Below are 23,861 nucleotides of genomic sequence, written 5' to 3' on the forward strand. Positions count from 1 at the left end.
CCATAAATAAGTGGGCGTCGGGACTCGGGACCCTCTGCCCTACGGTCAGGAACGCAAAGACCGCCATGGCTTTTCGTCTGCTTCAAACAGTGCTGCCTGCAATATGGCCCCGCCAGCCCTAAAAATAACAATGTACAGCACGGCAGGCCTTTTGTAACCCAGAGCAACAATAAAATAGCGAGGAATTATCTACAGGCTCGTCAAATTTGGAGGACGAAATGGACCCAGAATATCAAATGAATCAGTCGGTCTCCATGAGATTTCCTCGAGTCCCGTTCCGAACATGATCCCGAACACCTTGGATGAATGCCTTCATTGCATCACCGCCCCCTAGCGGAACGCCCCCTCGGCGCATGAATCCTTCGTTTTCGACTGGTATCTTCAAAGCTTCGCTAATGCTAGGTAGCCCTCCGTCTCTGATGGCCACAGTCAAGCTTGCAAGGCTCTGGGTGAACTGAGGCGAGTGTAAAACTTTCCTAAGGATGTTCTTTTTCTGCGAGAGGTTGACGGCGCTGAGAACCTCCTGTGCAGTTTCGGGGACGCGTTGAGCAGCAGGTTGATCCTCCATCCGGAACGCCAGAATGAGTAACTCTTGGGGTAAAAACTTCAAGAGGTTGTCGACCCTTTCGATATCGAGAGTCTCCAAGAAGGGCAGTGTAGTCGACGGCGGCAAAAGATCCTGCAATGTAGTGAACGGCTGTTCAGCTTGCTGGGACTGGTTCCCTCCCAGCGATTGTAAGAAGTCCTGTACCACAGCTGAAGGATTGGAGGCACCGCGAGTCCTGTCACTGTCAGGGGAATGCCAGAGTCAGTTTACATTCTTTGAGTGAAGATGAATGATAAAAAAAAGGTAAAAACAAAAGTCATATTGTCAAGGACAGGTCTAACCCCCACGGCACAAAGCTCGAACGGAAGACATGATACCCAGAAAAACAAAACGTCGTGATATGTACCTAACTTACGCTCTTCCACCATCTGCTCCACCCTCCCTCGATTCCTGTCCTTCCTCTCTCACATCACCGCCAGTTGCATCCGGACCAGCACCACCGCCGCTACCTCCGTGGTTATGGCTTGGGTCATGGTCCACGCCTTCAACATCCTCCATTGTCTCATCATCATCCCCATTGCCTCTTGGGATAGCCGCAATCTCGCTCTCTACATCTATTTCGTCACCTTGCAACAGCTTGTTGACAATCCACCCAAGCTTAAGGTCTCTCGCGCTCCAGAAAGAGGGATCGCCTTCATCATGTTGGGACTTGGATTGAAGCCAGAAGAGATATCGCTGGGAGCTTGACGAGAACTTGAGGACGTAGATTCGGCCGTTCGTAGGCTTACCATCGGGGCGGTAAGGAGTAAATGTGCCGTCGGAAGGAACCATTACCAAGTCCAATTCAGGTTCTGTGTGAGGAACGTTTCGAGGGCGCCAGCAGAAGTGAATAAGCTCATCTTCGGAATAAAGGTAAAGGTACCCCGGCGTCTGCTGAGGCTTGACTTGGACGTTTGATGACTGGGTCTAGCACGTTGAACCTAGTTAGTACTATGAACGTTGCCAGATCTCACTGTTCCATTTGGGCAACACTCACCTCAAGGTCACACGTACCCGCTTTGAATGTGATAATCGGCGTTATCGACATTTTGAAGGAAGAGAAAATAGAAACGTGGGATATGAGGTAAATTTATCTGTCAGTTTTCACTTTGTGCTGAAGCCCTAGGCCAGCTCTGGTGGTAAGATGGTGGTGGTTGAAGAAATCAGCTTGGGGGAGATACGTCAGTTTCGGAAGCTCCAGAGTCCACTGGAGATCTCGCACGCTCTGTGTTTTGGGCTCGGGGAAGCTCAAAGGCAACTACGGTTATGGTCGGAGTCGGGGCCCGTATTTAATGCCTCAGGCGTAAAGTGGCAACTCCCGGTCCGCCGTATCAGTAAGCCCAAATCGGCACTAGCGCCTTTCGGTTAACTGATAGGGCTTGCATTCCCACAAACCTCACCACTCCGCCTTTGGACAGTGAGTTGCCCGTCACACACCAATTCCAACAACCACCCGCCGTCGACAACCACCCCCCTACTTTCTTTTCAGGTCTTCTTCGTCATCAGCAGCCAAAATGTCGGACGTTGGCACGACGAAGCAGTTTGGAAAGGCCCAGAGGCTTGTGCCGTCCCAGAAGGCCCAGAAATGGTACCCTGTTGATGACGAGTCGCAGCCCAAGAAAGTCAGTACACCCCGTACAAAACGAATACAGATGTCGGAAAGAACGGCGGATGCGGTTTCGTATGGATGAATGCGACGGTCGCGCAGGGTCAATTGAACCCGGCGACAAATTGGCAGGACCGGCATTAAATCGACCGACCATGAGTTTATATTGAAACCGCATTCTCCGGGATTTCATGACAAGAATAATACACATATATGTGAACGTTATGGGTTCAGGATTCTGACATTTTTTTTTTTTTGCTTTGTTCAACAGGTCCGCAAGACTGTTCGTCCCACCAAGGTTCGCGAAAGCCTTCAGCCCGGTACTATCCTCATCCTCCTTGCCGGTCGCTTCCGTGGCAAGCGCGTCATTCTCCTCAAGCACCTTGACCAGGGTGTTCTCCTCGTCACCGGTCCCTTCAAGATCAACGGTGTTCCCCTCCGACGGGTGAACGCTCGCTACGTGATCGCCACCAGCAAGCGCGTGGACATCAGCAGCGTTGACAGCCAGACCGTCGAGAAGGTCTCCGCCCCCGGCTACTTCACCAAGGAGAAGAAGAACGAGAAGAAGACTGAGGAGGCTTTCTTCAAGCAGGGAGAGAAGCCCGAGGTACGTTCCGACAAGGGAAAAGGAGCCATTCATCTTGGCTCTGAACATTCAATGTCCAGATCAGACAACTAATGTATTTGCTATGAACAGAAGAAGAAGGTTGCCAGCGCCCGTGCTAGCGACCAGAAGGCTATCGACCAGTCCATCTTGGCCAGCGTCAAGAAGGAGAACTTCCTCGGCAGCTACCTCGCTGCCTCCTTCAGCCTCCGAAACGGCGACAAGCCCCACGAAATGAAGTGGTAGACGTGTGCGACGCGGCGGCCGCGGGTTCGGTAGTTCTTGTGGAGGAATTATGTGAGGGGCGGCTAGATGCAAATTGGCGCTTCCCCGCATGGGGAGGAGCAATTATCGCAGCGCAGGAGGAACGGCTGATGAAATGTGTAACTCGATTCGAAGGATCCGTTTTGGCTTGGGGACCACGGCAAATCCGGAAGACTCCGAGTCGGTTATGTGTATATTTTCGCAGACAGGTTTCTCCCAGCGTGGTTGGTTTGCACCATGTCTAATGAGCCGTGTGAGCAGAAAAGAAAAGAAAAAAATTCATGATCACCTTTTCCAGCTGTTACGTGTCTTCTCTAAAAGAGGGCTGGGAGTTATTACATGTTTAGTATGATACTCTTATTTTCTCAATCTCCAGGTCAATTTCCAGGTTTAGATGGAAGTTCTAAAATCGGGATTCGAATTCTGTTAAGTTGTTCCTCTCCTCTCAACTGTATGTTTTCTACTTGCAGCTTTCTATATACTCCCATCCCAACGCGAAACTTCATATTTCACCCAACTACCTACGTAGCTGACAAAGCCTTTTTATCCATAACTTATCTACTTGTTACATGTCGGTCCAACGCAACATACTTCTGATTCAACTAGGCACAAGCGAGGCCATCCGTCTAACTATTATACAATAACATAAAACAGAAGGAAATTCAGACTTCAACGCCACCCAAGTAAACCAGCCATGTCTCAAATCCCAACACTTGGAAAGCCCTTACTTCCTCCCTCTCCCAAGACCACTTTTACCGTTCAAGCTCTCCGCGCCCCTTGAATCATCACCCCAGCCAGCAACACTACCGCTACCATACCACCCAGTCCCAACAACGAGATCAACAACGCCCCAGCGCCCAAAATGGGTCTTGCCGCCATGGGCAAGATGGAGCTCCGTTCGGCGCGCGACCCAGTTCAGCAGGAACCTAGGCAGCACATAGTATCCAGAGAACGCGAATGTTTCTTCGATTGAGATGATGGTCGTGTAAATGAGGAAGGTGATCATGTGGTAACGGAAGAACAAAACTGGGGTGTACATCGGGATGAAGGTTGAGAGCAGGTAGACAAATGGGTGGTCGTAGTGCGCTGTTAGGGGAAACGGGGCGCGGAGGGCATGGTACCAAGTTCTGTGGAATTGAGCGACGAGGGAGAAGATGGGGATTTTGGAGTGGAGGATGAAGCGGTGGATGGTGTATGATAAGATCTATATAAAAATGCCGGGTTAGCTCGTTATCAGTTAGGTAGGATGGAATTGTTGATATGTACATACCTCTCGAAGGAGGAATCCCCGTAAAAGCTGCTTTGTGATAGTCCAAGGCATTGGGACGCTGATGGCCATCTGTACTGCAGGTCGCAGCTTGGGGGTTTTGACAAGGAACGCTTCAATCGTCATTTGCACGACGATTCCCAGCGCCAAGTTAGCAAGCGACCATCCTGCAATCTTGAGCTCCTGCAATGAAGGCTTGGTGCGCTTGCTACCAGTTGGTAGACCGGATTCGCCTCGCTCTTTGAAGGAAGCGGAGGTGCCTGGAGCAGCAATATCGAGAATGAAAAAGACAATGGACGGTAAAAGGTAGAATGTTAGGCGCGCAAGCAACGTGCCGAACAATTCAACCCGTAGAGCGGTATGTGAAAGCACAAGAGTGGTCCATGTCATATAAAAAAATATCACGTTAACCCTTGTACTATAGGAAGATATAGTGGGGAGAACGAAGAATACAGTAAGGAAATCCATGCTGGCAAAAACCGAGGGCTTCTATATACCTTCAGCAAACATGTTAAAAGGGGTGTCCTGCGATATCTTTGGAGCTTTTATATCTATTTTGCATCAGACTGAACAGCAAAAGAATACCTGTCCAAAGTTACCCAACAAAGAGGCAGTTTGTTTCAAACAAAAGAACCCGGATATCGAAGTCACAAGCAGCAAAATGTTAAACCGGAGTGTGAATGTTGATGCTCAGGCATGGCCGTGACCTCAACGCTACAGATCTTAAAGCGACTCTTGGGCAAATCGAATGTTGACATACCAGATCCCTGTCAATACTCTATAGTATAGAGGCTCGTTCGACTAATGGTCTACCCAGCCCATGTCTGCACCGGAGAAAGTTTAGTTGCCAAGGAAAAAGAATCGCAGGCGAACAATAGTCACTTTCATTTGCGGTTCTTATTCTTAGGAATAAGAAAGGAAGAATGTACGAGTAATAAAGATAAACAAAGAAGGCGCTCGAGGGTATCTAAACCGTACACCAGACAATGAAACGGCATTTTCAGTGAAACCAGTGACGTTAAACCAATCCCTAACCCGAAGATGAGGTCGGAACACCGTTCTTTTGTCCCCATGTAAAAGCCTGCTTCCGGAGGTCTGGGACTACCTGCAAAAATACCAGGTTGCTAAGCCAGCCAGTGAACGTATCGCGGAGCCACGAGTTTCTTGGGCTAGACCCGAGCGCAGAGCCCTTCATCAAATTTCCGACGAACATAGTAGTAATAAGGTATTCGCCTCGTTCAATGGCTTCAATGGCAATAGTTGCGACTTCCTTGGGTGTCTGGGGCTTGTCAGCAGCCTCGAGCTGCTTCGTAAGAGCAGGTTTGATCTGCTGCTCATTGTCGAATCCGGGACTGAGAATGCCCATGGGAAACACAGTGTGAATCTTGACGTCAGCAGGAGTAGCACGAGATCTTTGTTTCGAGGCACGCGATCCGTTGTAGATTTCAATCTCCTGGTTCAGCGTATCTGAGAGAGAACGCATGGCAGCCTTCGCGGGGGAGTATGGCGCATAGCCAGCAATAGGTACAAAGGCGAGGGTGGAACAGGTGAAGATAAGATGGCGTCGAGGCAAAGGTCTCTGGTGGCTAGGGTTTACTGGAACAAGCCACCTCTTCAAAATTGCATGTGCCGTGTTTGCCGCAGTCCAGTAAACAGTATCCATTTGGTCTTTGAGCGTTTGGAGGGGTGTCTCGATGAAGTACCCAGGAGTACAATATCCAGCGCAGCACCAAACGATATCAGGGGGCATGCCATCATTGAATTCAGTGACTTCAGCCATAATGCGTTCGCATTCTTCAGGCTTCGTGAGGTCTGCACTAATGTAGTGAAACCGTTGCTTGCTGGCATTGGCGGCGGAGCCCTAAAACATCAATAACATGCGCCGAGCAACGGATACGGTGTAATATTACCTTGATAGCTTCCAAGGCCTCTTCAAGCTTCTGGACCGTGCGAGAAACTATGACAACATTGGCTCCTTTTTCTGCGAGTTGGCAGGCCACGGCCCTGCCCATGCCCTCCGAACCACCAGTGATCACCGCCGTCTACGAAGCCAAGTTCGTTAGCAAGGCTTGGAAGCTAAGATAACAGCGTCAAGTCAGTTACTCACCCGACCCTCCACGACAAATTGGTTTGGGGTACTGAAGCCAAGCATCTTGACGAATGTATAGAGAACGAGCACACCGAGAACAGCCGAAATCCCCAATGACGCGGGAGACAAGTCGTAAGAGATAGGGAGTGAGGATGGATACATGGGGATGAAGAGGGAAGGGGAGAAGAGGAAATAAGAGGAATATTTGGGAGGTTAGCAGCTGACTGGCTCTTGCTGATACTTTAGCTCAGTTGCAGCTTCCGTTCCTGAATCCTGAATCATGCCGTTTTGAAGATGGAGGAGCCAGCCAGCGGAAGGTTGTGTGACCGATAAATACGTCAAATACAATAATGTTGGACTTTTATGGGGCTCAAAGTGTTATTTACCTGTAACAAATTATAAAATTGTATCAAAGCATGTGATCCTTTCCTTTTGAAGATTAGAGTGCTGCGGGCGGTGAGAGTCCGGCCCAAAATTTTATTGCGGAGTTATCAATTTTTCGGCCTCAAATCGGCGCTCGAACAAAATCATCGCATTTCAATTCAATCAAATATGGGAAAGAAAAGAAAGGCTGGAGGGCGGCCAGCTGCCAATAAGGCCAGCAAGGATGAACCCCATAAATTCGACATTGAGGAGAGATTCGACGATTCCGAAGATGAGTTCCAGGCCGGTCGAGACCAGATTTTGCTCGATGAAGCGCCAGAAGCAAAGAGACGGCGCAGGCTAGCAGAGGAAGGTGTGTTGGACGCAGCTTTATCTTCTGCCATGGGTGACATCGCTAATTTGGGAGATTTTAGAGGACGCACTGCAATTATCTGACGAGGAAATCTTGGGCTATGAGTCCCCGGGCGACGACGAGGACGACGACATGGACGAGGTCGAGTATGATGACGAAGATGACGAAGATCTATTTGGGTCAAAATCAAAGAAGAAACAAAGCGGAGGCGCAGAATCTGAAGATGAGGAAGAGGGCCTTGCCGCTTGGGGCTCGTCCAAGAAAGATTTCTATAATGCTGATCAGATCGAAACGGAAGCCGATGCTCTCGAAGAGGAGGAAGAGGCGAAGAGGCTACAACAGAAGCATCTACAGGAAATTAACGAAGAGGACTTTGGTTTCGATGAAGCTGAGTGGGCTGAGTCTGGCAAAGACAGCTCGAAAGATGACACTGGCGCGGTGACTGAGGTCTTGCCGCAGTTGGAAATCACGGACGACATGACTAGTGAGGAAAAACTGAAGATATTGAAGTCGCGATACCCCGAATTTGAACCCTTGGCGAAAGATTTCATGGAGCTCCAACCCACGTACAATACCCTCGCAAACGCCGCAAAAGCCGTTGGTCCTACAGTTACAGATGACGACACGGACCATGCTCCCGTTGCCGTTATTAAGTACCGCGCTTTATCTGCCTATCTTGGTGCGATCAGCATGTACTTTATGCTTCTAAGCTCCGCTCACGAATCGGACAACCCTACAGCCTTATCACCAGCCCAATTACGGTCACATCCAGTCATGAACTCGCTCGTCAAGTTCCGGAAACTGTGGGAAACTGTCAAGGACATAACCCCGGTTGAGAAAACATCCCAGGCCCCGGCTGAGGAGGAAAGCGAGATTGATATGGATGTCGATGTGCCCGATGTCAAGAGTAAGGAAAACAAGGCGTCCAAGAAGGAGAAGAAGAAGCTTTCAAAGGCACAACGTGCCGCGGAAGCAGCAAGGGCGGAAGCAGAATCCCGAAGGGCAAAGAAACTCGAAGAAACAGAAGCCAATCTTGCAGGCTTATCCAACCTCGTCACAGAACCCGGTCGGAAACGAGTTAGCAAGAAGGCGAAGGCGCCGTCGAAGGCTGCGGATGACTCTGACTTTGGTGACGAGGATGCCCTCACCGCCAAAGAGGCTGAAGAAAAGGCCAAGCAAAAGCGCTCTCTTCGATTTTACACCTCTCAAATTGCACAGAAATCTAATAAGCGCACTGCTGCTGGCCGCGATGCCGGTGGTGATGCGGATATCCCTTACCGTGAGCGCTTGAAGGATCGGCAGGCCCGCTTGAACGCAGAAGCCGAGAAGCGTGGTAAGCAGAAGGCACAGGGCGCTGAAGAACTAGGCGGCGATAGTGACGACGAGGATCGTCGGGTCGCCAGTGAGCTTAGGACGGGCGGCGATTCCGGATCAGATGATGATGACTACTACGACATGGTTGCAGCTCGCACCAACAAGCGAAAGGCGGATAAGAAGGCTTTCGCCGAAGCACAAGCAGCAGCCGCCCGTGAAGGAGGTCATGTCGAGGTCCAAGAAGAGGTGGGTGCTGACGGGAAACGAGCCATCACCTACCAAATTGAGAAGAATAAGGGTCTTGCACCTAAACGTAATAAGCTCAACCGCAACCCACGTGTCAAGAAGAGAATGCGCTTTGAGGACAAAACGAAGAAGCTGCGTAGCGTTCGTCAAGTCTACAAGGGTGGCGAGGGCCGCGGTGGCTACGCTGGTGAACTCACCGGTATCAAGAAAAATCTGGTCAAGAGTGTCAAGCTCTAGCCGCTCGCATATTCTTCCATTTCCTATTTTCAGGCCGTCACTTGGACACATACTATGAGGCGTTCGATTAGTGTGATTAAAGACCGGGTTAGTGTGTATATAGAACTTCATGATACAACCTTCTGCTGTTCTTCAGTCAGATGTGGCCCGTTCGATGCCACATATCATGCTCGAAGTCGTACGATTTTTATAATAAAGATCAGTAAAATAAATAAATAAACAGGCTGGCAGCTTCCATCAAGCATCAGAACCGGAGTCCACAAATATATATTCCGGCAGTCCCACCATGTCATTAAACATCCCCTCTAATATCCTTCTAACGTTTTTACCTTCACAGTCATCGGACAAATCCATGGCTAAGAGTTTTCTTGCTAGTTCGTTCTTCAACACCAAATGTCCTGGTTAACCCTTGATATCGATTTATTGTGACAGAAAGGAGAAGAGCCTCATACCGCATCCTGCAATGCTTGCATCTCCTCCAAAGAAAGCACCGCACACGCCGCAATTAAGTTCTCCCCACGAGCAGAGAGAGACGCGAGCTCATTTGCGCGGTCAACAATGACTTTGTTTATCCCGTTTAGGGCAGCGCAACTATTTGTAATCAGTTTACCAGACGCAGGAACGTCCAGCCCATATAATGGATGCGAGAGCAAGACAAGAGATGGCAGGGCAAGGACGTACATCGTACCAAAACTCTTCGTGCTACGACCCAAGCGGAAGCTGCGGATCGGGTTAATATATTAAAAGTCTCTTCTGAATGATATCAGACGAACTTGTACAGATATGTGATCTGGTCATCCGCCCCTTGGGATTCTTCGCAGACTCGGACCTCCATATGGCCTAGCTGTAGCCGGGGCTTGACCCGAAGGAACTCGTTCTCGAGTATCTCGTGGAAATGCGTTGCAGCAATTACTTTTGGAGCATCTTCCAGACTCAAAAGGTGTTCGAGAATTCCACAAGCCAAGCCGATGCCATCTATACCAGGTCAAATATAGATATTGGTAAGGGACTTCCGGGACGCACCGTGCTCGCTGGTTCCTTTCCCAAATTCGTCAATTAACAACAGGCTACGGCCTGTGATATGTTTCAAATCGAAAGATATTTGCTGCAGGTCATTCATGAAGTTGCTTTGAATCTGGTGAAATGTAAGATTTTTGGACTGACAGTTTTACCAATAAGAACAGTGCCCTTACCTGTGAGACACTATCTTGGGAATTCGACTTCATTAGAATTTTGTCGACCGTGCCGATTTCAGCGCTCTCAGCGGGAACATAGCTTTAAGACGTTGGTGGGATGTTTATATATGATATAATTATGAATATAATTCTCGTACCTTCCAGTTTGTGCCATATATACGATCAAAGCAACCTCATTTTGGTCAGTAAAGGTCTCGATGCAGCGGGTTGGTCTTCTCACTTGTTTCATATAGACACTTTTTCCTGAGTAATTCGGCCCCGTCAATAATAGCATGTTAGGGTTTGCGCCGGTCCACAAAGCTTCCGGGGCACCCTGGGAGTGGTCTGCCGATTGCTCTTCCAGTCTGCCTCCTACCAAGAATGTATCGTTTGGTACGTAAGACGAGACAGTCATCTCCTGCAGTATGTGACTTCGAGGAATTTAGTCCGAGTCCAGATTACGGATTCCTATGAATCTATCTTACCGGCCACCTTTGATTTTAATTATATTATCTTCTGAAATTTTCGGGCGGACAAGGTTGTAGCAGGTCGCTGCTTGAGCCATCGCAAGAAGACTGCAATCATATTCTCAGCTCATTCCTGTAAAGCAAGCAGTTAACGACCCTACCTGTCAATTTCCCCACAAGCATCGGATGCTTCTATAAGGACCCGTTCAAACTGAAGAACTCGCTGCGCCAAATCGTAGACTATCTCGATTTCCTTCTCTAACATGCCGTGGGGGGTCAGTACATATACCCGAAAAAAGCATGGAACGGAGGAGATATATACCACAAATAAGACCATATATGTCACCCAGCTTTTCGTCCATCTCCCTCATTCTAAAATCTTTGAAGTATGCACGGTTCTCCGTAATGAAAATAAGCTCCCACTCTTCGCCGGCGCCATTGTATGCCGCCTCGCCCGCATTCGTAAGAGGTATGGCTATATTGAAGCCTAATTGCGGAAAATAGATGACGTTTACGTCGATATCGAAGCTTGCTGGAATAGTTGTCGCGACCTCTATTGCAACTTGTTTCAACAAACTGTTTAGTCCGTCGTAGCTGTCTTTCATTCTGTCAAGCTCTCTATCCAGCCCTGGCTTTACGACAGTTCTTCCCTGCTCATCAGAGCTATCGATATCGACCTTAAAAATTCTAAGTTTTGGACCATATTAGATTGACGTTGGCAGATCACTTACTATTTCTTGGATCATCCTCCCCACCGTATATAGCTGAGCCCCTTCAAGAGCGCGAAGAGCCTATGAATCATAAGCACAAAGCGTTGCAGACTATTGAGTCATTGCTCGCCTTGTTGCATAGAATTAGATCGTGTCCACCAGCTGTTTCTCGGAGAGCGTCATGCACGTCAATTCCGTAAAACGCAAACTAACATGTCAGGCCAAATCCCGATGCAGGCCTTCATCTCTGTGACTTACTGCTAACAGTGTAGCCCAAACCGTTGTCCTGAAGCCAGACACTTTTCCACTGCCAGTACTTATCCCCTTTCGGAGGTTGACCATTACTGGCCGAAGGTTCTTGAGATGCCTCAAGCCCTTAACCATTTTTTCCATTGAGTTATAGTTGTCCCCTTGAAGATACACACTGATAAACGATTGGCGCCCGCGAATAACACCAAGTTCAACGGAAGGTCGAAGAAAGATCTGTCGTAGCCTCTGTTTCCCCTGCGGAGTACATGCAAAGTATCGAAATAAACCGTAAACTGAGAGGCCTTCTTTCGAGGAAGACGACCTCTTCCCTGGCCGTTGGTTGACTATGCTGGGGTGAGACTCGGACTCGACAATCTGAAGTGATGTTAATGTCCTTGCGTTAACGAACCTAACAGATTATGAGTATAGCCTTGGTTAGAACTCTGCAATTCAAACTCACATTGTCCCACTTAAGGTGGACATTTCGAAAGATGTCACTTGGTAAAGTTCCGAGTCTGTGTCTGATACCAGGCAGGAAGACCTCCGTCGTTGCAGGTAGGTGAGAATAGTGCCAGCACAACCAAGTGTTACTTTGTTTTCCAGATCGAGAAAACTAGCCATGTGTAAGTGTCTGCCTTCCGCCAAGGTGAAGTCCATATTTTCCGAGTCCATTTGATCTGTATCGACAAGGCCATTGTGGGGTACGAGAAACTTGAAGCGCTCTTCATGTCTTGACGATATCTCCAACGCTACTAATTTATTTCTCGCATTTGAAGGGTTGAACTCCTGAGATGGCCGCACATCGACCTGGTAGGGGAGGTAGGGACGAGCACCTAGCATATAATTAGCCTCATTACTCTTTTGGGGTAGTATATATTGTATCCCTAACTACCATTTTCATGTTCCGGAGGTTGTCCGTTGCTGCTGGAGTGGTCAATTCGCGTCGACATCAAGAGAACAGTCGGCTTTACTTGGATAATCACTGGAAACAAGTCAGCCAGCAGAGGTGAGGGCGAGACGATATACGACTTACACGTCTCGATAGTCTCGGAGTTAGCATGTTGTATATCACCCAGCAAGTACAACCTTTTTTCCTGGGCAGAATAGTATGAGCAGCCAACTGTTCCCCCGTCCTTCATGTCAATGGCCGCTACAATCTGATCAAGGTCATCTTCTGCGAGCTGCCCGATAGATACAGTGTCCCTTCTTATTATGCTGCTAGCTCGAGCTTGTCTTTGTATTGGGGCTCGCAAGGGGCTAGCCGATGGAACAAATGTAGACGGGATGCCATCGCCATCGCCATGGTGTAGTGAAGACGAAACGTCGGGCAAACCACTTTCTGATACCTGAGAGCGATATGCAGTTCGTCTTCTCTTAGTTGAATCCATTTCCTCTGGTGATTGCCGTAAACTAAATGCTCGGGGAACATCACACATAGAATGGAGAGTTCATAATTCCTCTGATGGTTGATAAGAAGGTTGAGTGTGGAATTTGGGGATGATGACTGACTAACTACAAGTTCACATGCGGAAGGTATAATCTTAAGAATTATTTTATTTCATTTCAATCATTACATAAATCGGTGAGACGCAGAATCACCATATATACTATACAGTAGAGGAGAAGTTATAATACAAACAGCACACAGGTATGCAATATGACCAACGCAAAATCACAAANGCACCAAAAGCACCGTCAACTCAATATCATGCACAAAAAGCCAGGTCCAAGAAAATTCACAAAGGGATCATGAAGTTCAATTATGCATGTTCGCTTTCTCCAACAGCTGCAACTTCAAGCCCATCCTTATTGGCATTGAAAGTGACACGGATCGCCTGTCCAGAGGTGACCTCGCCACGGATAATCTTGTCTGCCAGACGGTTGCCAATTTCTTTCGATATCAGGCGGTTAAGTGGCCGAGCGCCGAACTTGGGATCGTAGCCTCTTTCGCAAAGCCAGTCTTTGATCTCGTTATCGACTTGAAGAGTCATACGTCGATCATCCAGTCTCGACTGCAGCTCCTTAATTCTGATGTCGACGATATCCCTCAAAGCTTCCCGTGAAAGCCTCTTGAAGGTGATAAACTCATCGATACGGTTGAGAAACTCGGGCGGATATGCCTCCTGGACAACATCCATGACAGCCTTCTTGACCTCTGGTGAAATATCTCCATCTTCTGCGAGTTTGAAAGAATGGATGGGATCAGCGCCAATGAGAATATCAGCTCCAAGGTTAGACGTAAGGACGATGAGGGTGTTGCGGAAATCGACTTTATGACCCTGTGCATCCGTAAGAAAGCCCTCATCCAGAACTTGGAGAAGGAGGGCAGAGATGTCGCGGTGAGCTTTTTCGAACTCATCGAACAAGAGAACAGCATAGGGCTTCCGCCTCACAGCCTCAGTGAGTTGGCCAGCATCATCGTAACCGACATACCCAGCAGGGGAACCAATTAAGCGGCTGATTGTATGCTTCTCTTGAAACTCGCTCATATCGAATCGTACAACGGCAGTCTCGGTAGAGAAGAGGAATTCGGCCATCTTCTTGCAAAGCTCAGTCTTACCAACACCGGTAGGGCCAAGGAACATGAAAGAAGCAAGCGGCCGATTTTCTCCACTGAGTCCTGCTCTCTGCATGCGGACTGCATTTGCGACAGCAGAGAGCGCTTCATCTTGTCCACGCACAGATTTCCTGAGGGTATCTTCCATGTGTATCAACTTTTCAACTTCTCCGGCCATCAGCTTGCTGACTGGGATGCCGGTTGTCCGAGAAACAACTGCACCAATATCATCGGCTGTAACAGAGTCATGGATAAGATTTGCCTGTGAGTCGGCTTGTTCTTCACCTTCTTTCGGTAGTTTCTCCTCGAGCGCCGGGATCCTAGAGTATCGCAGTTCTCCTGCCTTGGCAAAGTCGCCTTCTCTCTGTGCCTGCTGTAATTCGAATCGTGCGCGCTCTAGTTCTTCTTTCGTGCGCTTGAGATTGTCAATTTCGGCTTTTTCCTTCTCCCAGACCTCGGTTAATTTTCCAGCCTCGTCTTGTTTAGCTTTCAGGTCCTCTTGGAGCTTTTCGCGTCTCTCGCGGCTGCTGATATCGGTTTCTTTGCGAAGAGATTCGAGTTCGATTTGGATAGTGGTGATATCCCGGTCAAATTCTCGGATCACATCGGGCTTCGATTCCTGTTGTAGCCGCAGAGCAGATGCCGCTTCATCCACTAGGTCGATGGCCTTATCGGGCAGGAATCGGTCGGTGATATAGCGATTGCTGTATGTTGCAGCCGCAACCAGTGCTCCGTCGGTGATACGTACACCATGGTGTACTTCATATTTCTCCTTGATACCGCGTAATATCGAGATGGTAGCAGCAACTGAAGGCTCGCCAACTTGTATGGGCTGAAATCGTCGTGCCAGAGCAACGTCTTTTTCGATCATTCGGTATTCGTTCAACGTGGTTGCGCCGCAACATTGGAGCTCGCCCCGTGACAAGGCTGGTTTCAGTAGGTTACTAGCATCGATACTACCTTCCGCCTTCCCTAACCCAAGCAGAGTGTGAAGTTCGTCGATGAAGAGAATGACACCGCCTTGAGCATCCTCAACTTCTTTGAGAACAGATTTCAATCGCTCCTCGAAATCACCCCTGAACTTAGCACCAGCAATGAGCGATCCAAGGTCCAAAGCCACCACGCGTTTGCCCTTAATGCTTTCCGGGACATCTCCTTGCACGATTCTCTGAGCCAATCCTTCCAAAACGGCAGTTTTACCAGTCCCGGCAGCTCCGATCAGAACAGGATTGTTCTTTGTACGCCGCGATAGAACCTGGATTGTCCGGTGAATTTCTGCATCTCTTCCAATAACCGGGTCCAATCTTCCCGCCTTCGCCTTAGCAGTGAGGTCAACACCGTACTGCTCTAAAGCTGCTTTCTCGGGTTCGCCGCCTAGGTTCATCCGGTGTGTGCCACCTGGTGGATGCGGTCGTCCGCTAGCATAGTTTCGAACGGGAAATCTGGAGAGGCCGGTCGCATTATTTGGTAGGGACGACGGTAACCGTGTACGAGGGAGGAGGCGTAAGGATGATGGGAAAGGCCGCGCAAGTTGGTTCGAAGGCGTGAAGGTCGATGGTCGCAGCAGTCGACTGCGGCTCAGCTGCAACCTTGACGCCATTATAGCTTGAGATGAAATGTGCTGGAATGGCAGAAGTCCAAGAACAAGGAATCCTTCTTTCAATCAAGCATCGCGCCCGAGCCGACAGGAGCCTTTAATACCCGGTCCTTGAAATCATCGCGAGGCTTCTCGAACGCTCCACCACGGCCCCAATCCCTCGAAGATGAGTGGCGGAAGCTCGAATCCAGGGAACCTGCTGGGCAGCCAAGCTCCGTCACCCTCAGATCACGTGCTGCTGGGTGCCCGTGCCGCCAAAATTTTACCACTGGGCCCGTCCGCGAAAAATTACTTCAGAACACCTTTTCCCCTCCTATTCTTTTCTCTCCTTTTCTCTCCTCCTTCCCCAACACTACACTTTTTCCTTTCTCATAACCACATCATATTTCACAATGGGTTTCACCGACTTTGTTTCTGAGGCTGGCCTTAGCAGTATGTCCTCAACTGCGTTCTTTTGTCCCTTTTTCAGTCACTAATTCTACTACCCCTCAGTTGCCAACACCTTCTTCCAATCCCGGAGCTACGTTGTTGGGTAAGATAAACCACCCCTAAACCTCCTGCAATTCTCCCTTTCTGTCTTCGCTGCATATTTCCATATGCCAGCTTCCTTGTTTGTATGATGAAAACAGATTGGTCCGTGTTTATGAGGCGGCTTAAGACCCCGCTGCAAGATTACACAACAATTGCGATTTTTCGCGTTTCTGAACACTAGGAAGACGTCCTCATTTTTATTTTATTTTTTTTTTTGCATTTGCTGCCATGCGCGCAGTCCGCATCAACCATAATGTTGCATTATGACTGACTTGTATAAAGCACCTCCCCTTCTCAGGCCGATGTTGTGACTTTCAAGGCCTTCTCCGGCGCCCCTGACGCTGAGAAGTACCCCAACGTTGCCCGTTGGTACAAGCACATCGCTTCTTACGAGTCTGAGTTCGGTAACCTTCCTGGTGATGCTTCCAAGGAGTTCACTGCCTACGGTCCTGAGGCCTCTGAGCTCCCCACCAACCCCAAGGACAAGCCCGCTGCCGATGATGATGACGACATGGACCTCTTCGGCAGTGATGAGGAGGAGGAAGACCCCGAGGTTGCTAAGAAGCACGCCGAGCGTCTTGAGGAATACAAGAAGAAGAAGGAATCCAAGGGTCCCAAGCCCGCTGCTAAGTCCATTGTCACCATGGAGGTCAAGCCTTGGGGTAAGTGATTGAGTGTTATTGTTTTAGGCTCTTTTTGCTGACTTGGATGCAGATGATGAGACCAACCTTGAGGAGTTGGAGGCCAACGTTCGTGGTATCGAGAAGGATGGCCTCGTCTGGGGTGCCTCCAAGTTCGTCGCCGTTGGATTCGGTATCAAGAAGCTTCAGATCAACCTGGTCGTCGAGGACGAGAAGATCTCCATTGATGAGCTCCAGGCCGAGATCGAGGAAGATGAGGACCACGTCCAGTCCACCGATGTTGTAAGTTTTAAATGTGTTCCCGTCGGGCGCCGTCGGTACTGACTTACTCCACCAGGCTGCTATGCAGAAGCTGTAATCGGAACGACCATTTTTAATGAAGATGAATTGAGTGATGATGACTTTCATGGTTTCAAGGAAAATATAGTGTCATGAACTTGAATGCCTAGAATGTAATCGGGACAAACCCGATTGTCTTATGAAATAAAAATAAACAAAATTATACCCAATATTTGCTCGCTCGTTTTCTATTCCAATATACTTGTAATTTGTGGGATTGTGCGTATCCCGGCATGAAATTGTGCCCAACCTTTTACTCGTCTGGCCCAAAGGAACGTCGAATAAGTCACTGCGATATATATTTCTAGGTGCCAAGGTGGGGAGTCTCGACAAGCCTGGATCTGCTGAGCAAGGTGCTCCTTCTAGATAGGATACTTATAAAATTAACCCAATATATGAACTTGACCGTAGATGTCCATGAAAAAAAGTAATTGACCAGTTATTGCTTGATTATTTCTGAAAACACGACACAGTCTATTATTGACCCCAGAACCAACGATCCTGTAGACATATCACGTGACAGCCCGAAGCGGATTAAAGCACTAGGATTCCTGGATCCCAAGCTTCCATCCCGTCGTGCGGAACTCTGGAGTCGGGAGGAATCCAAACGACCTTGACAGAATTGACGGAACCTCGAACGCAACAGCCAGTTATCCAGTTCAATAGCCGCCCTGACTGCTACGAACTTCGCAATGGGCTTCGTCGCTCGCTTGATTACAATTTTCGGGCTTGTCCTGCTTGCTCATGCGTACGCGAACCTTCCTACCTACCCACCTGGCATATCGTGTTTCCGGAAATCATAAATCGGCCCTGCTTAATTATGAAGGAATGCTTACAATGGTTACGTGAAAATATAGTGGATATTCCGCACACGAGCACACAGTTCTCTACACGTCGTCGTCGACAGCTCTCCCGCAAGACATCGTCATCGAGGCTCTTGTTTCGCTCGTTATTGTTTCGACGGGGCTGGTTCTCGGCGCTGAGAAACTGAAGCCAGTGAGCTGGAGTGAGTGGGCGAGGGAGGTGCAGAGCCAGGGCGATGCGCGGAATCCGTATCTGAGACTCGAGGAGAGGTATAGTTTTTGGGATGTAAGGGTGAGTAACACAGTGTACCCTTGAATCGAACATGACCGAACATGACACCCGTGTGCGCTATTTTGGGAAGTATGTGTGGCTGACTGAAGGCGTATAGGCTAAGAGAAAGGAGTTTGCGGATTGGATGCGCGGTGGTGTTGATACTCTGTGAAGGGTTGAGAACTTGACCTAGCCTGGTGCTGTTTATGGTTGCACCTCGTATATACTGGGGCGTTGAGTGTATAGAACTTTGAGGAGAAAATTTATCCTTGAAACCCGCTTTTCATGCTGCTTTTGCACTTCGTCTCCCAGGATGGAAAGACTGTAAGCCTAATGCATGGTGATATGCACACTTGAGCCGTCGCAGCATCTCAGATATCAGGGATGGCAAGGAGACATCGGTTCTCCCTTGACTCCTGGAAGGCAGAGTACCTACAATGCTCGGCACCCCCGATCTTTGGGAAAAATGGCCGGAGACCTCGACAAGAGCCGCCCTCTGACAGAATCTCGGCCCGGTCTCGAAGCACCTTTTCCCCATGTAAAATAGTGGATTCTCCACGTCCTAATTTGACGTGGAACTGGCTGTTGAGTGTCAGCTGCTGATGAAAGCGGAGGTATTCCAGCTAACCGAGCCAATGCCACGGACCTGAGAGCTTCAAAACGAGGTCTGGTACGGAGTGCATAACGAAGAATTTTCAACATTCATCGACGGTCTAAGCCGACTTGATTGGGTGATGATCACGCACGAAGGAAGCCGTATTTGCATCGACTATCACCTGTCTCTGCGTCCGGCAGTGCCGGCCGAGCACACCACCCCACCGGCAGTCCTCAGGCAAGAATGTAATACGAGGCGAAATTGGCTGCTTGTCAGGTCGCCAATAATATGGACAAAAATCCCTTGCATGAGGGATCCTCTCAATATTCAGGGGGTGACACGAGCGCAGGAGGAACAAAACAAAATAAAAGGCACCGTGCTGCATTGAAGGTTTTGGCCTTGCTGGCGGCTGCCCCTTTGCTTGCTGGAGCCTGTGCCTTCCAGCGAGGGGAGCCATCATTCCGGCCCTTTGGGTCTAGACTTGGAAGATGTCTCGGGATAAGAGAGGGTCTACGTCAAGCTGAAACATAACAAGCCGACTTTCTAGAATTCAGGGACGATGGGCACGGCATAATAATTTCTGCGGACGTTCTTTCCTGCTGGCGTGCCCATTAGTAGTTCATATTGATCGCCTCAGGAGGAGTTGGGGAGAGAAGGACAGCCGGACAGGACCTCGTTTCTCGGGGCGTCCGTTCCCATATGACTTCGAGTCAAGCCTTGTAGATCGGAAGGACTTACGCAAGACGGGGGCAAAAGAAGTTGATTCATTGAGGCTCGGTTTCAACCCGACCAATGGCGGAGGATCGGTTTCGTTGACGATATTTAGTTAGTTGCTTTGTTAGGTAAGTTGGGTTGTTCTTGGTGCCTTGGAGGTGTGACTTGAACTCTCCGTTGCATGCGGCACAACAGCAGAAAGAACCGCGAGTGCTGCCCCATGCAACTGAGACGCCAAGAGGCTGGTGTCCGAAATAGTGGATTGCTTTGTGAAAAAAAGCAAAGAATAATAACAGAAAAAGGAGGGAATCTTCACTTGGAACTTTCCACCAGGAGGTGAAGTACTAATGCTTGCAAGTGCCAAGTGAGCAAGGCCAGGCAGACCAGCCAGGAATAGGATGGACGCGAGGCCTCCCAAAAATAGAAGGAAGCATACGCAAACCCCCTCGGCCAGCCCATCGCAAACGAAACAGTTACGATCACCTTTCGGCTCTGCTGAGGGGTGTTCACAGGATTTGACTTGAAAGGGCAAGATCGTCTTCTTCCCCTCGATGTTGGCTTGCCGCTGCGCCGAAGGATACGAATAATAATGCTGTGAATATGCCGCTCCAGGTCTTGCAGGTGTTCGAATTTCCACCTGTTTCGGTGACTGCACAGCCAGCCTGCCAGGGCTCTGATTCTGCGTCCACCACTCAGATCGACGAGTCCAGACTCATTCTCCGGGCGAGCGCAAATCGTCGCAAAGGAAATGGCTCGATCATACCAGAAGCGGGTCCGAGATTCATCCCTCCAGAGGGTGTGGAGATTGCCACTAGGAGGTGTAGGCAGGGCTGATCGCTTGCTTGAAGACGGCGCGGGTGCTTGTTTTACATGCGCCTGTTTGCTATTTTGGTGAATCGCCCTGGTGTCTGCACTTGTCAGACTCACTCCTTGCGTAATGGTCGTTCCTGCAAGAATCGAATATAAATTTGCTCCCCATCCCCAGTCCCGAGGGTCTCGATTCTTCTTTTCCCACACTGCCTTATTATCGCCAGAAACACCTGTTGGTTGATTCCTTCCATCTATATCCACCCAAAACCGTCTGTCAAGCACTCAGCTATTTCTCTCCATCCCCAAACCAAAATGCGTACCTCTTTCGTTCTCATGGCGCTTGCGGCGCTCGCCGTTGCTCAGGAGTCTAGCAGCCCTGTGGTAAGCCTGCACTTTGAAAAATGCATCGCGTGGAATGCCATCTAACGCTCTCCTATAGGAGACCACTGCTACCGACAGCTCTGTTGAAACCAGCGCTACCCCCACTGATACTGTCATCACATCCAGCGATGGTCCCATTTCTACCGGCTCTCAGCCCGTTATCCCTACCGGCACTCAATCTACCTCTGTCCCCGGCGGGTCTTCTGGAATCTCTAGCAGCGCTAGCCCATCTCCTTCCAAGAGTTCGTCAACCTCAGGCAAGGACTCCACATCGACTGCGACTGCGACCGAGACCGAGACTGCTTCATCATCGGGCTCCGGTTCTGACAGTGAAGAGACCAACTCTGACAACGGTGCCTTCGCTCTGCCCACTTCTGGCCCACTCCTCGGTGCCGGTCTCGCTGGCGCTGCTCTCGCTGCATTCATCTAAGCAAGCGACAGCCAGCACCGATGTACCCTGGACTTCAAGATTGCGCCTCAAAATATGTTAATAATTCGTTGCGCTCTTTGGAGTCAACTGCGTGATACCAAGGGGAACTAGATTTATGTAATGAGGAATACGGATATGTTGCGACATCGCTCTATGGAGTGACTAATGCTTTGGAAGTCTTTCTTTTCGAATTGTTCATGTTTTGCCCGAAACAAACCATGACTCCGGCGCATAATAGATATTTAATATTACCAACGAACGACGTTGACATGTCAACCAAACATGGTCTTTCAATTAAAGACTGCTTCTAAAATGTAAACCATGAAGTGGAGACAGATCTAAGTAGGCGTATGGACTACGGAGTAATAATGTGTCAGATTTCCAGAGAAATCATCCACTACAGATGATCTATCAGCAGAGCCACAGGCACTGTGGCTCGCTCCAAGGGGAATCAATTAGACTTCCTAAAACGCGCGACGCGCAAGTCACGTGAACAGACACGTCCAGCTCGTGCGAGACTAGCGTTGCTGTGTCCAACACCATCAAAACAACAACCGGTTGGTCTGAGCAACGCCCGTACAGCATTGAAACCCGAACCTCCGATCGACACCCGTCGTTTTTTTTGCACCTCGAAATCTTGTTGCACTGGCAGTATCATTGGATCGATTCAAAATCACTGAGATCTTTTTTGCCTCTTGCGCCTTCGCATTCCGACCCTTGTAGAGGCGCATTGTACGGCTATATCCTCTCTCACTATACCTCTTCACATTCGACAAGCACATTCTTTTTTGGGAAATTTTCATACTGGAGACGTAACGAAATGGTGCGAATTTGCTCAATGTGCCTCTTACCCTTTACAATAGACTAATCCTTTGTTCTTCGGTTAGGTTTCAAAGCTGCGACGTCTCGCAGCAGACCACGCAGCACTGCATGAAGAACTTCCCCCGAACTACCTTTTCCCACCCGACGATGCGCATTCTTCTTCCTCAGACGACATCACACAGCTTACGACCTTGCTGGCTGGTCCACAGGGTACACCATACTCCCAAGGCCTGTGGCGGTTACACTTGAAGCTCCCGGAAGACTACCCCAAGAGTCCGCCAAAAGCCACGTTCCGGACGCGGATATGGCATCCCAATGTGGAGGAGTCGACGGGTGCGGTATGCGTGGATACACTGAAGAGGGATTGGAAGTCGACGTTAACGTTGAAGGATGTTTTGATTGTAAGTTTTCTGCGAGAAAATTTGCCTTATTTATGCCTGCTGGATTAATGGCTGATGTTGCGCGCACTCCAGACAATTTCGTGTCTCCTTATATACCCGAACCCGGACTCAGCGCTGAACTCGACGGCTGGTGCGCTGCTTCAAGAAAACTATGATGCTTTTGCTCGTCAAGCCAAGTTGATGACGTCGATACACGCCCCAACCCCGGACGATATGCGGAGCGAAGTAATGGAGGCAAAAATGCGGGGAGAGGAAAATGGCACAACTGTCCCCGAACAGGAAGAGACATCGCGGTCTCTGCGCTTGCTCAAGGGGACAACAGTGCAAACCGTGACGATGAAAAAGAAACCAGCGCGGAAAGAAGCCAACAGGGCTCAGTCTCAAGATGCGGAGAATACCCGTCCACACCATGAACCACTAGAGCAACCACCCTCAGACGATGAGAATGAAAATCCGACCTGTGCATCGAAAGAAAACGATCCATCACTATCGCCGTCACCTGTCAAACTGGCCCCGCCATTAAGCCCCAGGAAAAACACCCACGGCAAACGCCCACTCTCCGTTCTTACAACTTCCATGGACGTAGAACCCTCCTTCATGGAGCCCGAAGATATGGACACAACAGACGGCATGACAGCTTCAGAGCGCAACATCGCCGCAAACACAACACCAACCCGTGACATCCAAGAACGGGACTCCTCTCCGCAACGAAAATCCCCGAGACTCTCCCTTCTCAACAGAGGTCTCAACGATAACGTCTCCTGGCCTCTCCGAGAAGATAACGGTATAGGTCTGGACCTCAAAATCTACGAAGACGACGACTCTTCAGGCTCGGACTCACGTGGTCCGAGTAGCAGTAGCAGAGACGGCAAGGAGAACCCGAGTTCCTCTTTTCCACTGGGTTCTCTCAAGGACCAGGACCTCGATCCAGTCGCGTTGAAAGCGCAACAGCAACAGTACTCCGAACGTGCTCACCCTCTCGCAATCCTTACCTCGTCCACCAACACACCCCACCCATATTCTTCAGGCTCGTCATCGGGCTTGCTGCAAAAGCCCGTTTCTGGAACACGCAAGGTTTCGGGTTCGGGGCTGAAAAAGGCGAAACCCCGTATTGGAATTCGCAGGCTGTGAATGATACTCATTTGGTAAAACAACAAGTTACGGCTCTTTGACCGTCGTTGAGTTGAGGCGCCCAGGTTAGGTACAATAGTGAAATCTCTTTAACGAACCCGAAGCATGCTGGCGTTATTTGATGGCGTCTTGAACTGAATGGGTTGGCTTTAGGTATTCCCTGCGAGAAGCATTTATTTTTGGGAACATTCGGTCAGGGTGGCCTTGAATTGATCATTGTATATTATTCGTTGGCGCAGATCACCCGAGTCTTCATCGGCTATTCTACATCGCTGCCTGAACTGCCTT

General features: G+C 49.4%; 13 protein-coding genes across 13 annotated transcripts; 6 read left to right on the forward strand and 7 right to left on the reverse strand.

The window, feature by feature from the left end:
* Positions 1–241: 241 nt before the first annotated feature.
* ASPSYDRAFT_139159 (uncharacterized protein) lies at positions 242–1,634 on the reverse strand (the record flags this gene model as incomplete). The annotated part of the gene is made up of 3 exons (XM_040840920.1): positions 242–782; positions 963–1,513; positions 1,584–1,634. The coding sequence occupies 3 exons, from the start codon at positions 1,632–1,634 to the stop codon at positions 242–244; spliced, it is 1,143 nt and encodes a 380-aa protein (XP_040707322.1).
* A 466-nt stretch (positions 1,635–2,100) lies between these two features.
* On the forward strand, positions 2,101–3,042 carry ASPSYDRAFT_140390 (60S ribosomal protein eL6; the record flags this gene model as incomplete). The annotated part of the gene is made up of 3 exons (XM_040841047.1): positions 2,101–2,208; positions 2,464–2,799; positions 2,890–3,042. 3 exons carry the CDS (start codon positions 2,101–2,103, stop codon positions 3,040–3,042), a joined length of 597 nt encoding a protein of 198 aa, XP_040707323.1.
* Positions 3,043–3,784: 742 nt separating this feature from the next.
* On the reverse strand, positions 3,785–4,795 carry ASPSYDRAFT_25589 (sterol desaturase family protein; the record flags this gene model as incomplete). The annotated part of the gene is made up of 2 exons (XM_040844180.1): positions 3,785–4,264; positions 4,331–4,795. The coding sequence occupies 2 exons, from the start codon at positions 4,793–4,795 to the stop codon at positions 3,785–3,787; spliced, it is 945 nt and encodes a 314-aa protein (XP_040707324.1).
* Positions 4,796–5,357: 562 nt separating this feature from the next.
* On the reverse strand, positions 5,358–6,578 carry ksrA (3-dehydrosphinganine reductase; the record flags this gene model as incomplete). Its single annotated transcript, XM_040848645.1, has 3 exons — positions 5,358–6,188; positions 6,238–6,369; positions 6,435–6,578. The coding sequence occupies 3 exons, from the start codon at positions 6,576–6,578 to the stop codon at positions 5,358–5,360; spliced, it is 1,107 nt and encodes a 368-aa protein (XP_040707325.1).
* A 390-nt stretch (positions 6,579–6,968) lies between these two features.
* ASPSYDRAFT_83578 (something about silencing 10 family protein) lies at positions 6,969–8,949 on the forward strand (the record flags this gene model as incomplete). Its single annotated transcript, XM_040851238.1, has 2 exons — positions 6,969–7,152; positions 7,214–8,949. 2 exons carry the CDS (start codon positions 6,969–6,971, stop codon positions 8,947–8,949), a joined length of 1,920 nt encoding a protein of 639 aa, XP_040707326.1.
* A 237-nt stretch (positions 8,950–9,186) lies between these two features.
* On the reverse strand, positions 9,187–12,696 carry ASPSYDRAFT_190986 (MutS family protein MSH5; the record flags this gene model as incomplete). Its single annotated transcript, XM_040843641.1, has 17 exons — positions 12,584–12,696; positions 12,443–12,532; positions 12,011–12,383; positions 11,560–11,959; positions 11,414–11,509; positions 11,323–11,382; positions 10,914–11,268; positions 10,753–10,849; positions 10,610–10,699; positions 10,366–10,555; positions 10,283–10,317; positions 10,143–10,224; positions 9,973–10,084; positions 9,723–9,924; positions 9,631–9,669; positions 9,402–9,540; positions 9,187–9,330 (listed from the first exon to the last, which is right to left on the reverse strand). Exons 1-17 carry the CDS (start codon positions 12,687–12,689, stop codon positions 9,187–9,189), a joined length of 2,610 nt encoding a protein of 869 aa, XP_040707327.1. The 5' UTR covers positions 12,690–12,696.
* Positions 12,697–13,089: 393 nt separating this feature from the next.
* On the reverse strand, positions 13,090–15,896 carry hsp78 (chaperone ATPase HSP78). Its single transcript, XM_040845641.1, has one exon. It carries the CDS (start codon positions 15,705–15,707, stop codon positions 13,311–13,313), a length of 2,397 nt encoding a protein of 798 aa, XP_040707328.1. The 5' UTR covers positions 15,708–15,896; the 3' UTR covers positions 13,090–13,310.
* A 146-nt stretch (positions 15,897–16,042) lies between these two features.
* Positions 16,043–17,295, forward strand: ASPSYDRAFT_38092 (translation elongation factor 1 subunit beta). The gene is made up of 5 exons (XM_040845642.1): positions 16,043–16,136; positions 16,197–16,236; positions 16,518–16,897; positions 16,950–17,158; positions 17,214–17,295. The coding sequence occupies exons 1-5, from the start codon at positions 16,097–16,099 to the stop codon at positions 17,232–17,234; spliced, it is 690 nt and encodes a 229-aa protein (XP_040707329.1). The 5' UTR covers positions 16,043–16,096; the 3' UTR covers positions 17,235–17,295.
* A 574-nt stretch (positions 17,296–17,869) lies between these two features.
* On the forward strand, positions 17,870–18,500 carry ASPSYDRAFT_38093 (membrane magnesium transporter family protein). The gene is made up of 2 exons (XM_040845643.1): positions 17,870–17,963; positions 18,073–18,500. Exons 1-2 carry the CDS (start codon positions 17,908–17,910, stop codon positions 18,332–18,334), a joined length of 318 nt encoding a protein of 105 aa, XP_040707330.1. The 5' UTR covers positions 17,870–17,907; the 3' UTR covers positions 18,335–18,500.
* A 298-nt stretch (positions 18,501–18,798) lies between these two features.
* On the reverse strand, positions 18,799–19,666 carry ASPSYDRAFT_38096 (uncharacterized protein). The gene has a single exon (XM_040845644.1). It carries the CDS (start codon positions 19,342–19,344, stop codon positions 19,003–19,005), a length of 342 nt encoding a protein of 113 aa, XP_040707331.1. The 5' UTR covers positions 19,345–19,666; the 3' UTR covers positions 18,799–19,002.
* A 30-nt stretch (positions 19,667–19,696) lies between these two features.
* Positions 19,697–21,103, reverse strand: ASPSYDRAFT_241097 (uncharacterized protein). Its single transcript, XM_040844131.1, has 2 exons — positions 20,709–21,103; positions 19,697–20,640 (listed from the first exon to the last, which is right to left on the reverse strand). The coding sequence occupies exons 1-2, from the start codon at positions 20,741–20,743 to the stop codon at positions 19,911–19,913; spliced, it is 765 nt and encodes a 254-aa protein (XP_040707332.1). The 5' UTR covers positions 20,744–21,103; the 3' UTR covers positions 19,697–19,910.
* On the forward strand, positions 20,577–21,425 carry ASPSYDRAFT_240696 (putative GPI anchored protein). The gene is made up of 2 exons (XM_040844130.1): positions 20,577–20,789; positions 20,851–21,425. Exons 1-2 carry the CDS (start codon positions 20,721–20,723, stop codon positions 21,217–21,219), a joined length of 438 nt encoding a protein of 145 aa, XP_040707333.1. The 5' UTR covers positions 20,577–20,720; the 3' UTR covers positions 21,220–21,425.
* A 708-nt stretch (positions 21,426–22,133) lies between these two features.
* Positions 22,134–23,573, forward strand: ASPSYDRAFT_142567 (putative ubiquitin conjugating enzyme E2; the record flags this gene model as incomplete). Its single annotated transcript, XM_040841254.1, has 2 exons — positions 22,134–22,442; positions 22,515–23,573. Coding segments are annotated over 2 exons (1,368 nt in total), but the record flags the coding sequence as incomplete, so codon positions are not given.
* Positions 23,574–23,861: the final 288 nt, after the last annotated feature.

This window comes from Aspergillus sydowii (genome assembly GCF_001890705.1).
Source record: "Aspergillus sydowii CBS 593.65 unplaced genomic scaffold ASPSYscaffold_1, whole genome shotgun sequence".
Taxonomy (NCBI): Eukaryota; Fungi; Ascomycota; class Eurotiomycetes; order Eurotiales; family Aspergillaceae; genus Aspergillus; species Aspergillus sydowii.